At 33.5% G+C, this 14,817-nt stretch overlaps 1 protein-coding gene across 1 annotated transcript; it reads right to left on the reverse strand.

Moving 5' to 3' along the window:
* Positions 1 to 767: 767 nt before the first annotated feature.
* Positions 768 to 1,628, reverse strand: LOC119636923. Its single transcript, XM_038032650.1, has 2 exons — positions 1,216 to 1,628; positions 768 to 1,109 (listed from the first exon to the last, which is right to left on the reverse strand). Exons 1-2 carry the CDS (start codon positions 1,400 to 1,402, stop codon positions 970 to 972), a joined length of 327 nt encoding a protein of 108 aa, XP_037888578.1. The 5' UTR covers positions 1,403 to 1,628; the 3' UTR covers positions 768 to 969.
* Positions 1,629 to 14,817: the final 13,189 nt, after the last annotated feature.

The raw sequence follows: 14,817 nt of genomic DNA on the forward strand, positions 1-14,817 counted from the left end.
AATGATTTGGATCGGACAATTTTTTTCACCGCTTTCTCATTTTGGAAAGTCGTTGTACGAATAACTGTAGGGAGGTATAGGTTCTTTAATGATAGTTCGTGGTCCCCTGTAGTGTGCGGGCTAGGTGTGTACTTGTTGGCACGAGAGTAATATGTTTTTTTTTTTTTTGGACTTTAAAGCAGAACTTCTTCTGGATAAATGTACTAAGCCAATGTTACAGACGCCTTGGAAAATATTGCGCCGTGGTTTTGACTTGTTGTAACGGTTACAATTTCATTCAGTAAGTGACTCTCCTCACTACATAGAACAACTATATATTTGGAGCCAAATCAATGAAAACGATTAAGAGTACAATTGCTTTGCTTAGCATCCAATTAAGGAAGAATAGAAGATGCTATTAGCAATAGGATCCGGTAGTCATAGTGCTAAAGTTGATCTTGTAAAAGAATGTAAAGAGAAGTAAGAAATTTAGAGAGAAAAGTGGTGCAAAGATGTTTTATATAGAATCGGAATTAATTTATTTAAAATAATTTTTTTTTTTTTTTCTTATTATCGTTTATTTACATACATATATGTATATGTATATACATAGATATATTTCGATTTTATTAAGTCTTAAGGTAAAAGCTAATTGCAATGCAATACACTAATCACACACATAAGAATAATTTTTTTTTTCTTTTTATTATTAATCGTAAGTAATTTTAAAGTATTTAATTAGCGAATTGTATTAAACGCTAAAGAAAGAAAAAAAAACAAAAGTTTGAGAAATCGAAAATTGAGAAATTTTCAAAAATTTTCTTTATGGTGCACATTTTTTTAAAAAAATAACTTATTCAGAGTTATTGCATTAAAGATAATAATTATGTTTGTTACGTTTAATAAATTTTTTCTTAAAATATTTTGACGAGATGTAACCTGAAAAATTTCTCATACGAGACGTTGAGGAGACGTATTTTAATATATAGTTTAAGTTTTGTACTTTCTTAGGAGCATCGCCCAAACATCAGGATATTTAGTTTGCAGGAATGTTGTTAATTTTTGTGCATTTTGAGCCTGCTGTGGTGAACAATTACGGCAATTGCGTACGATAACCTCAGGTAAAGCAGCTAAAATAAGAAGATAGGGAGTTTTAAATAAAAATAAATAAATTATAATAAAAAGAAAAGAAGAAATTAAAAATTCATTTACTCAGAACTAAATGAATGCGTTTACCTTTTAGCTGTCGTCCCAATTGATCACAAGGACTTTTTTCTAGAACACACATTATTTGACGACTAACAATGACCTGATTGTTGAGTAGTTTATTAATATTCTTTTCGTCGCATTGTACGACAACAGCAGCCATTAACAAATAAATCACACAAGTTACACAAACACGAGATATCATTATACGTTTCATTTCGTTATTATCGAACTTGATAGCCTATCTCCTGTCCAGTTGAACTATTGTTGAATCAATTTAATTTAATCCTTCGATAAATATCTTGTAATTTTTTCATAAATTTTTCGCCTTAAGTCTACAACCGTTCAAGTGACTGATTTATTACAGGAACTAGTTAGATGTGTGTGTATGTAAATATATGTATGGTCGACGGTGCTGAATTGAAAAGATTTCGTCTTTTTTTGCCAAAAAATTTTGTAAAACATGCATGCGCATCACTTAGATTGTGTACACACATACCGATCGATATAAAAAGGCGTTTTCCTCCTTACAATAATACGAATGGACAATTGAAAATAAAAAAAAAAAAAAAAGGAAACGATAAAACAAAACGCAATAAAAATAAACAATAAAAAATGAAACGAAATTATTTAATAAGCATTTGTGTAATTGTTTAAAGTCAAAAGAAAATTTACTCAGAGTAAACTCTCATTCCTTTTCCTTTTGTCCATTACCGCACATACACCTACAAGCAACGATTTGACGCAAAAGGATTTTCGCGATTTGTTAAAAATTTTTCAAAAAGGAAAACTCATATGAAGCTGGTCTCTGTAAAAAAGACACAACGGTGATGCGTATTTCTCAAACACAACGTCATGAAAAACTCACAGAGTCGGCACCGTTCATACGTTTGTTACATCTGTCTTATCGGTCTTATTGTTACCGAAAGAAAAAACATGATTTTTAGATAATATTTTTAGGTTAGAATTTATTACCCTTGTTCAGGGTACACGCACAAATTTAACATATTTTTGTACTACGAGTGGCGTCAGGTACAAATAACTGTCTACTAGTAACGTGAGCTATTTGTTCTTTTTTAAACAAGTCAATTACATAGTTTAATAGTTTTAATAAATAATAATATATTATATTACATTGGTATTGCGTTCTGTAGATGACAGGATATGAGATGTGATAGTTATTCCACATATTTGAAATTTGTTACAGCATCCGCTGAAATCTTCAATACGAGTTCATATAAGCGATTAAACTAAAACAAGTTGTATTTCCTACCTAATCTTTGCTTTGGCTATTTTTTTCGTGCATGTAATATTTCGTTTTACATTGAAACTCGAACTCTCGCACTAGTCGCTTTTGTCTTTGACATTTCGCTTACTTTATCAAAATCAACAAAGGGATAAAATCTTTTTGCAATTCGTCAAAACTACTTCCATTATCTGCGGTAATATCCGATTTGGTCTTCGGGTTGAACACATTGTTCAAAGTTTTTTTAGCTTATAAAATAAATAAATATGAGATTCTTATTATCTCTTCATTTAGTCTTGTTTTGCAAAAGAAATTTCACGTCATAAGGACGAAATTCCCTCTTGTAAACATAATTTAATTTAATTTATATTTAAAAAGCGGATTTAATTTATTACTTTAGTTCATCTCCGCTTAACAACCCAAGAAAAAAAACAGGAGCGAATCTATTATATTTTCGATAGTAACGATATTAAAGATTAGTAATAGTAATAATAATAATAATAATAAGAATAATAATATTGATGACAACAATAATAAATAATACTCGAAATCAACAGTTGTTATATATATGAAAATTATAATAAATGCATCAAGTAGCAACAATTACATATGATATCAAATTTACAATACAAACCACAGGAAATTTTAAGAGACAAAACATGCTGAGAATATGAAATTCAATTTCTGAGAGTAAAATTTACTTTGCCGTACATATCTTAATGAAGCCCTGAGAAAATGCTGAGAATATGAAATTCAACTTCTGAGCGTAGAATTTACTTTGCCGTACATATCTTAAGGATGCCTTGAAAAAATGCTGAGAATATGAAATTCAACTTCTGAGCGTAGAATTTACTTTGCCGTACATATCTTAAGGATGCCCTGAGAAAATGCTGAGAATATGAAATTGAATTTCTGAGCATAAAATTTACTTTGCCGTACATATCTTAAGGATGCCCTGAAAAAAATGCTGAGAATATGAAATTGAATTTCTGAGCATAAAATTTACTTTGCCGTACATATCTTAAGCATGCCCTGAGAAAATGCTGAGAATATGAAATTCAACTTCTGAGAGTAAAATTTACTTTGCCGTACATATCTTAAGGATGCCGTGAAAAAAATGCTGAGAATATGAAATTCAACTTCTGAGAATAAAATTTACTTTGCCGTACATTTCTTATGAATGCTCTGAAAAAATGCTGAGAATATGAAATTCAATTTCTGAGCGTAAAATTTACTTTTTTATAAACAATAGCACGTGCATGGCAAATGTAAACAAAAATTAGAATTTGCAACAACAACTATGCACGGCACAAGCTTTACAGGAACAAGCTCACTTAAAAAAAGCTTTATGAAAATATTGGTTTTTTTTTTAAACATGGTTGTAATAAATTTTGCACAGCTTTTTGCAAACTTTTTTCCTAAACATATAGCTTTCCAGTTTGATAAATATTCCTTTTAGGTTTTATGTGATAAATTAAAAATATAAAAATTATTTTAAATCTTTTTACTATGTTGCTTATTATTACAATAAAATCATAGAATGAATTCTTAAGCCAGTCCTTTTTTTGGAAGGAAGTTTCGGATCGATGATTTGGTACATTCGAAGCGAGCTGATCCAATTAAGGCAATATTGAAACTGTTGTTCAAAGTTCGACTTTTAAAAGATTCTTCTTAAATCCATTAAAACCAATTGTACTATAGGTTCCTTTATAAAGACTAACAGCACTCCACCTGAGCCTGACTCATCTTCAGTATACCAATCGGCTTATAATGATTTTCGGAATCGATATAAGCCGACGTCTTTAAATGTGATCACACCGACGGAATGTCTTCGCAAAAATTGTACGCGGGCGTTACAATCAAAAAAAAAAAAATATACATATAGTAAAATCATTTTTTTTTTGGTATATTTAATAGAAAGACATTTAATATGCAATACTTATGGTCGGGGATGCTTATGAAAAACGAATAGAAGAACAATTATTGCCTATGTTATGGAGTTGAGGAAAAAAAAAAAAAAATCCCCTTCTGTTTCAGATCCCAAACCCTTGCTTGAATGTCTTCTATATGTGTGGACACGGTGACGGTCAGGAACGATTTCGGGTAGGAAGAGAGGAAAGAGGGGAATAAGACGTTGGACTTGAAAGTGGAAACATATGGAGCGGTGGTAAAGGCCACTGCTGCGTCTGCCCGTCCAAACTTTGTCCATCTAAGTTTATATTCAACTTGCTATAGGAATTTTTGAAATATTTTTCGAAAAATTGTGTTAAGTTGAAATATTTAAGCTAAAGAGCTGACCCTGTTAAAAATGGACTGTTCGATCGGATTCGAAAAAGTCGTTATATGAAAAAATTTTGCCAAATATTCGAAGAGAGCTAGAGAGAAAAATGGCGCGCTATCTGTTCTTAGTGCCATACCGCAGCATGACGTTAACTTTAACATAGACCTGCAGACTCCTTGAAGTTATGTCAGCTTATTTAGGCTATTAAACTTTGGTTGATGGCTCCTGGGTATTTTTGAGCAAATGATAAAAATTTGTAGCACTAAACTTCAGTTCAGATTCGATTTAAAATTTCGAATTGATTAACATTAAAAGTCAACTTTTTTACACCCTTTTTAAAAAAAACTTGGTTATATCCTTTCTTTTATCACTCTAAAAACACATTATGCTTACATCCGTAAAGCAAAGGAAGGCATTTTTAAGGCAACGTACGTTTCGTTGTTTATTGCAAGCAGAAATGAGATGATAATAAGACAAATGAAAATGCATAAGTGCGAAGGGTTGATGTGTAATATAATGTAGTTGTGATATGTTAAAGCTCTTTTTATACCGAGGTAGATTGCCTTCTTTCTATTCTACGGAATGTTTTTTGAGAGGCGACATGATACATAGCCCTGTCTTTTTATGCCTTACACTATATGTGGTATAGAGTACATTAATTTTATCCGGATCTAGACAACAGACCTCATCAGACGGCCGGAAGGATAAGTGCAAATCGCGACTATCAAGTCAGTGGTGGCGGACTCAAGTCTCAAGTGCCATAGGGGGCACTTTGGTTGTAGCTGCAATGAATGCTCAGTGAGTAAAGGCATAACATTTCCCGGTTGGGCAGGTGTAGGTTTTTTTTTTGTGAAAGTTTTCTTGGTGTACATATATGGAAATGTTACTGTTATGCTGCGCCTCACTGCAACCCTATATATTTCTCTTTGCTCTTTTCTTTGCATCTTATCTCTCTAAAAATTTGTGAACGTGACGTCAAACTCTTTTGAGTCATCCAGCCATTTTCATATGTTTTCATAAGAAGCGAAGCCGTTGCTCAGCAATTGCTTATCCCATCGGTGCAAACAAGTCCGGTTTGTGGGCAGATAGGTCATGATTTCATTGTACTGGTTCACAAGATCAGAGTAAGGATCAGAGGACAAACGATACAGTAAGAGGAAATAAGTTAACGACAGAAGCATTTCTATTCTTTATAGTAAGCCTGGCTATCATACGCGATCGAACGCTCGTCAGATAACCAAATACAAAAGAAAGAGTTACTAAATTTTTTCTTGTCTGCAATTCCATGTAGGTGACGGGAACCAACCTCAAGATCTGGTCTTCTTTTGTACACCTTAAATAAAGAGAGAGAAATAAAGAGAAATAGAGAAGCAAAGCTTACGGCTATTACGGCATTATGATGTTGGCCTTTGTTATTTTATCCATGTTAAAAGTAGAATATGCCGGACGACCTATAAGGAACACTTAGCAACAGTATAGACAAAGATAAAGGGATGATAGTAGGCCTGTAAGCTAAGGGCGCAACTAGTGGATAGTGAATGAAATGTAGTTAGAAGCGCTGTGGTGCATCGAAGTCCTCCACTACGCACAAAAATGATGAATGGAATCCATATTTGCGCTTTCCTCATTTCTATTCCTCATTTCAAAGTTCACATATTTACCCTAATCTTTGAAAACTAAGGTGACTGAGCGTTAATTACAATTTTATTATTAATTTTTTTTAATTTATTTATTTATTTAAACTCGCAGCTGTAAAATGTCATGTGCATGGAAAGAACTAAAGACTAATCAAATAGTTATCTTTGTTCTCTCGCCGACTTTAGTAAGCATTAACTGCCAGTATTGCATGAATTCAAGTGTTCAAGAATAAGATCAATTTTCTCTTGAGGAAATTGACTGAGACATCAAAAGATCTTAAAGTTAGCGGTAGCGAACCGCGCTGACCGGACAATAAATTAACATTCATCCAAAGAATTCCATACGCGTAGTATTGACAAAAAAGGGTTGCCACTCGATCTAGGAAACTGTAGTCGCTCGTTTAAAAGCTTCGGAGCTTTTGACTGAACGATTTTATAGACGGAGAGCTTTAAGTAGCTTAGTCGTAGTAGAGGGAAAATTTCGAAAGAAGAGAAATATGATGTCTCCGAACCTCGAACCGACCAGTGCAGGTTCAGATTATATATTTTCCGTAGTGTCAGACATATGTTAGCGGAAATATTCAAAATACTTCAAAATTAAGTTTGCGGGCCAGAATTATTCTCAGACATGACATAGAGTCCATCAAATCAATGGCAGATTCTCCTCTAATCTAACGGGCAAGTTGAACGAACCAGCCCAAGAAGATTTAAAACGCATAAGTTTGATCTTAGGTAGAGTTGGTCTTAGTTGTGTTGATACAAAGCATCTTTTCAATCATCCAAGAGCCGATACGTGGTAACGCTTCGTTAATCAATGCATCGAATCTGCAAATATTTCTTCGATTATAGCTATAAAGCAAGAACTTGGGAAAAAATCATTCATGATTAGATCGAACAGTAAGGGAACCAAAATGAACCTGATACGGTATCAGCTCATGGAACAATCTGAGGCGACCTATTCAAATCAATTGTTTGCTTTTGCTATTATTACAATGTTGTTAGACTAACGAAATATATTTCCCGATTAAACAGAAACGAGTTGACCCCTAGGCACATAGGCTATCGACCTTTTTTTGCAAAAGAAAATTAGATATTAAGTCTATTACTACTCTGTAGTAATACTTTGAACCGATATTGCTTTCTGCAGGTGATTTCAGGCAGTCCATAGGACTAGTTTGTCCACGAAGCTCTGCGATTCTTCTGATAAGGGAAAAGTCTAGACAGCCACAAGGCAGCTGCTCTATTGTACGAATTTGTGCACAATTGCGGATTGGAGAAGAAGACTTCGTTAGGATTCAATCTCGCATATGTTTCTCGATCTTGCAGAGTTGCTTACACAAATTTCGCTTTAACTTTTCTCCCATAATTAGATTTCCAGAGGCAGCAGACTTTACCGTTCCATTAGTTTGCTCGTCTATCGTCGCTAGACCGATATGTAAGGGGACATGAAGGGTTTAGATTTTATCACTTCATGTTGTGATGATATTCCTTACTTTGTTAGTGGTGCTACAACTCGTAGTCGAAGGATTGCGGAGTGCTTTTCACACATTCAGGCTATAAGTGCTAATAGCTGTTTTGAGTGAGTTTTTAGGAGCCAGTTTAGCCATGGCTTTGATTGTGAATTAGCTAAAGCCCTGTCGTGAACCACGGTATAGGCATGCGTCAGATCGTCATATTTAGAGCCTTCTGTATATAAGAGATACAATATTTGCTACATTCATAAATCGAAAAAGAATGATTAACCTTTTTATGCACGCACGACGAGAAGCTTATTGAATGACTTTGTCTCAATTATGAAGTTTTGGATGCAATCCACGTAATCGCTTTAAGAGTTTGAAAAAAATCTTTCATAATTTTTCTTGTTTTTTTTTTTTTTTTTTCTTTTGGTAAAAGTTACTTATTAGGTTAGGTACTCTTTTAGATGAATTATTATTTAATGATTATCGAAACTATGAAGCTAAGAATTGATTTAATTCGTATCTTGTTTTCATTCTACACTTTTTCGTATCATTTATCTATGAATCCGTAGACTAAAGGCACAATTATTATTATCATTATTATTATTACGTTATATAAATGATTACTAGCTTGCGTCTTTGAAGAAATATTGAAGTAAAGAAAGAATGTGCACAAAAAAAAGAAAATGCCTTTGGGATGTGGGTAGAAAAACATTCGCTTGTATATATATATAATACACAAATACAAATACAAAATACCAGCAGCGCATGTACATGTATAAAATAAACCCTGTTGACGGGGCGCTGATGTGGCAGTCGACATAATCATGACTAGTGGTACAATCAGGTTACAAATGGAGAAACAAAACATACATACACCCGCACACATTCCAGAAAGACGTGCATTTCTAAAATGGTTATAAATAAAGTTGCCTTCGTTTCAACTTTATGTGTTTAAGTCTGTCTGCATGCTGTTGTTAAGCATTTGCTTCCTATATACAGTTTATATATATATATATATACATATATATATATATATATTCACATACTTACATACATACATATATATATATATATATATATATATATATATATATGTATATGTTATGTGCATAGTCAGTAGTATGTAGTAATGTGTTAATGTGCTGCTGAGGTTTTGTGACACAAATGTTGCGCACATTCACTAAATCGCAATTTTTTGACACATCTCATATAATTTTTCATATAAATCCATGTTAAAGCGTTTCTCTCTTTTTTTTATTTTATTTTTTTATTTTTTTTATTTTTTGAAGCAAATGAAATTAACGCATATACGTCGCATATACGTCGAGTTGCACATTGAAACGCATAAGTGCGTTTATTAAATTTTTCGACATTAAGCACAAATAGTTTAAGATTGTAAAAGTTTCACAAAGCAACAGAACACAGAATGAATGGGAGCAAGCAGAGAGAGAGAGAGTAAAAAGCGAATGTACTTGATGTACTTGATTTCCTTCATAAGTTTTTCTTGCTGATTTTCGGGACGAAAGAAGTTGAAAAAATAAATGAAATTTTTTTTTTTTTTTTTTTTTTTTTTTAATAGCTTTTCATAGTAAAGCTTATTTGTCTATGTTTAAATAATGAATGCATATATATAGTTAAGTTTATCTGGGGATTCAAAGACTATGCATGTTCTTTATATCTGTCTTTCGTGACTCCTGTAAATGTTTTTAACACTTTTTTCTCCCCATTTTTTTTTTGTTTTGTTTTTCTTATCTCTACATTTGCAAAAGTCATAAATTTTCATAATTTATTGTCAAGAACTTAACACACTTTACGAGTAGAGTCAAGCATTATATGCATGCATGCAAAATACCTGCACACACCTCGTATTTAATATCTTTTTTTTTTGCAAACTTTAGTATATAATATATATATGTTTATATACTCTATGATAGAAAAATAAGAAGAAGAAGAAGAAGGAAAAGGAAAAAAAAAACAACAAATAAATTGAAGCATGAAAGTGAAAACCGAAGACTTATAGCATTTACACTTACAAACTGACATCAATTTCAACTCCCAACATATTAAGGTGCGATATTTTATATGTGGAAGAAACACACACACACACACACACACACACACACACACACACACCAGCTACTAAACCAGTAAACCGCTACTAAACAACCAATATCAATGATTTATGAAAAAGATTCGAACGATAACAATTCTCTTCTTCTTATTCTCTTTTCCCCCTATTTGTTATGTCGCTTGATAAACAGTTAACATGTTGCAAAAGGTAATAAAACAAATGAAGAGAATTTATTAGAGTTCCTCTTTATAGGTAGCGCCTTAAAAACAACAATAAAAACGAAAAAAAAAAAAAAAACATAATCGTTTTACTAGGAAATTGGGATCAACCCAATGACCATCAATTTATTACTAAAGGGATTAATAATTTTGCTAACCACTTGAAGCCAAGCTAAATAGATGCATTAATAAATTTTAATAGGAAAGAGAAATGAAGGACAAAGAACTTTACCTAGAGAATATAATAATAGTTTCATGTGGATTCAAACACAGATACAAGAGTAGATCGTTTAAAAGAAAATTTACTGATTTCGGCGTAGAATGAATGTCACATCTCTTGACATGTTGTCCTAAAGAAAATATGCATCATAGCTCAAAGTTTATTAAATATTTTCGCGATGCTTTCTATAAATCGTAACTCATTTCGTTCTAAAAAGCTCTTATTAACTTAAGCTGGCCTGCCATTCGACAAAGAAAGATTTAAGGTTTACTATATAGAATGGATTTTTCTCTTAGAAGCCTAAGAGAAGTGTCGGCAGAGGGTTCTCTTTTCTTCTCCGATTGGCTTCTCTGTTATGGAGACCATCAAACTGACACAAGTTCTGATGATGCCACGAAATCTTGAAGGGCTAGGGCACAGTTGAGTGTATGCTATGCGATGACGTCCTCGGAGAGGACATTGTGCTAGATGGCCTTGAAGAATGTGTGAATGATCCCAAGTGAAGCGTGTCTCCGCCTGTGCTATGATAACACCCAAAGCTGTTTACCATGACGTAAGTTCAAAACACGACAAGCCATGAAGTTGTATGTTTTCTCACTCAGTGTGTGCAAATTACCATTATGAGGCACTTACGTAAAACAGCTAGAGGCATGAAGATAAACATCCTCTAGGATGTAGCAACAAATGAATCATACGTAAGGAAAACGCTATTCATTGTGTTGGTTAGGTCAACAACAGAATACATTTGAACCATTTGGTCTCTCCAGGCTATGAATGTGAACGTGATCTTCCAACTCTTCATATACTTGAAAAAATGACCTGGGCATCCACCGCTTTTGTTCATCATCAATTTTGCTTATCGTACAGTTTGTGCGGAGAGGCACCAACCGCTTCCATCGCTTTAACTATTAACTTGCAATAATAATTATCGTTTATTCCCTTTCTTTACATCATCCATCCATTTATCGTAACATAATATAAGTAATAATAAGTAATCATATAAGGATGCATGAATACGCATGAATGTGTGAATGTAAATAAGTTTAAGTTTCTGTGTGTATTGCAATAATATAAATAAGTAAATAAATGGAGATGTGCAATGATTTGTAAGCTATTAGTAGGAAAACAAAACCTTGCACGCAGTAGCAAGAGGGCAACTAAAAGGTTACACCTTCACAGTCGCATACTAAGCGATGCCACCGAACCGTAACAATTCATAAGATATTTTTATACCTAACACTACATGGTACAAGGTACAAGGATATATTATGCTTGGGCGGAGGCATGCAACACCCAGAAGGGCTTGAGCTAGAGCCATCTTTTATTATATAAGAATCTTATATATCGATTTTATATATCCATCTATTTAGAATCACTTTTTGAATCGCTTCCAGTTTGTCTGTCCGTCTGTCCGCTTGATTTCTTCTGCTCAACCTGCAGGTTGCAAATTTTCGATAAAAAAAAAAAAAAAAAAACGCATTAATATATTTGTGAATATAACATATCCAGGGTAACCAATGCTTAATTTAAGCGGTTTCCTCTGAAATTCAAATCCCAAAAAAGTATAACAATGTACTCGCCCGCATCTGCGAGAAGAGACCGATTGATTTTCCAATGCCATTTAGATATATGCGAGCCGCGGAGGTGATGTCCAAAATGATTGAGAAGAAGGAATTCTTCGAAGAAGAGGTCGCGGTGAATGCAGGCGGTATCTGCAACGGCTTGAAAAAGGGTTGTCTCGGAGGACACATTATTGACGTTGCTTAGATAGACTAGGATATAGATAGATTTAGGATTGCGGTCATAGTCCGGGTAAGTTTCGTGAGGTTACATAACATCCTCTAACCTCACTAAATCACTTTCTAAGACTGCAAAAAAGGAAAACTCAAAGACATCAACACGAACTGACCTATCTACTTCATCAGTTTAAAGCACACTATTTTACCTTTTCCTTGCAACGCTAGGTTGGCAATCGAGCGCACGTCCACTTCCCGACGAGTGGTACAACTGGCGAAAGCCGTCGTCCTGGGAAGCTTAGGTACGCATTTAAAGATCCCTCTCCCTCTCTCTCTCTCTCTCCCATTTTTCTTTATCTTTTCTTTTACATATTGACTCCAATCAACACATCACTCAACTCTATATATGAATTGTTTTATCTTTTCTTTGAATAAGGGGTTTTTATGCATTTTTAACTATGACATTACGCTTCCGTTAACCCTCAATTAACTCCACCTCTATATCCAACAAATGTTGAGAAAATTAAGATCCAAGCATATTCGAGAATTCGCATTGGTCATACAATTGCAACTCACCAATGGATCTTTAAGGGGGATCCTCCCCAATCTGCAGTTGTGGACAAATTCTCACTATAAAGCACATTCTCTGCGACTTAGCCTTAACTTTTCCTTGGCTAGAAGTATCGCATTTGGAACGATTAACCCTTTGGACATTCTAAAATCAGCTTCAGAATCGAATATCAATTCTATATATTACTTAATTAATACTACAAAGCTCATTATCTGATGTACATTTATTTAAATTAGAGCCGATAGCCTGTGTTGCTAGTGCTCAGTGTTTTTTTTTTTTTTAGTCTAAGAATTTATTTCCTTAGTCTAAAATTATAATAATAATAATAATAACTATGACATTCTTATTTAGTTGGTTCTACGTGAAGCTTTCACTGATGACCGATCACGATACCAGAAGAGAGTTGAGAGGAGTCATTTAGTGCACGATTTTTTAAAGAAAAAAACACATTTAGTTAAGTTGTTAAATTAAGTGAACTTACCTCAGTAGGGCTAACAACTTAGGCTTCATTGTAAAGTTTACTTAACTTTTTTTTTTGTTTTAGTTTTAATTTTATTTGTCTTCATTGACTGCGTATGATCTACCGCACCAGGAATCGATTCCAAGTCTTGTAGATAAAATCGAACGTCCTATCGCCACTTATACCTACGGAGGCCTTCCGATGTCTTCTCCTTCTTTAAGTCAGCAAATAAGCAAAAAATGACGGGACATCCTATCGCCATTTATACCTACGGACGCCTTCGGATGTCCTCTTCTATGAGTGAGCAAATCAAGATCAGATGACCGGACGTTCCACCGCCATTTATACCTATGGAGGCCTTCGGATGTCTTCTTTTTCTATGAGTCAGGAAATCAACAACAAATGACTCATTTGCGATGGAAATAGGTAACGGCACGGTTTATTTTCGCCCTGAAACAGGCAGCAAAATCTTCTTTTTATTATTTTAAACAAAACCTAAAAACACCTTAAAATGTCAGCTATACGTTGCGCTACTATACACCGCACTACTTACTTACGGTGGAAGGGACGTTATGTTTCTGCTGTATGCAACATCCATAAGGACTTGAAACTGAACTATCTTTTATTGCATCTATCTCTATCTCTGAATCACTTTCTGATTCGATTTAAGTTTGTCTATCTGTCCGTCTAGCTATCCGTTTGTCTGCCGGCTGGTTTCCTCTATTCAACCTTTAGATTAAACAATTTGTGAAATATTTTAATTAAATTTCACATACTAACCTGTCTTGGCCCAAGGAGGAACATTATTGAAAATGGTGCGGATCGGACTAATTTTTCGATCACTTTGCATATAACAACTTATTTTGAAAAGTCTTTATATGAATAACTGTAGGGTGGTTTAGGTTTAGGTACCTCCATATAGTATCTTTAGAGAAAAGAAGATAACATATCTTTCATCATAGGTGATATAAATATTGAATTTATATTGTGAATGAATTATTTATTCTTATGACAAAAGTTTAAAATCAATAGGAAATGATTGTATTAACAATTAATTCAAAATTAATATGCCAATTAGTCGAACAATCATAACGAATGAATATAATTAATTTATACAAATTTTTTTTTTTTTTTTTTTTTTTTTTTTTGGACAATCACATACACACGTCATGGTCGTGACATAAAATAATAGAAAAAGTGCTTCAATGCTGAGTAATCGAATCTGTATTCATGGAAATGAAGTGAACCCATGGCTGTGTTTGTTTTTTATACTTACTAACAAAGTTATTACATTCTCCTTGTTATTGTTATAATCGCGTGCATAGTCAGCGAAATGAATTTACAAACATAACATTATAAGCATGAATTTCGTGCGAAAAGACAAACACAAAATTTCATTTATCAGAGTATCTGAAATATGGAGGGAATGAGGTTTATTTACAATATTCTCATCTCTTCAAAATAAAAAGTTACTGTTCACAGAACTGCTTTTACAAGAGTCAAATCCTATATGGAGCAGACAGAATGCAGGATGAATAAGGAAGAGATGATACTTTGTTTGAGCTCTTGATTTAACAAGTTTTACAGGATGCAAGACTAAATGCAGACAAGAAATGAGTAAGAAACAGAAGATATTTAGCTCAGCTATATTCTCTTTAACTGCTCTTCATTGCAGAATGCAGAGAAAAAGTCATTAAAAGAGAGAAGACACTTAGTTTGTGTGGGTGCATTC

The sequence above is a fragment of the Glossina fuscipes genome, unplaced genomic scaffold (assembly GCF_014805625.2).
Source record: "Glossina fuscipes isolate IAEA_lab_2018 unplaced genomic scaffold, Yale_Gfus_2 42, whole genome shotgun sequence".
NCBI lineage: Eukaryota > Metazoa > Arthropoda > Insecta > Diptera > Glossinidae > Glossina > Glossina fuscipes.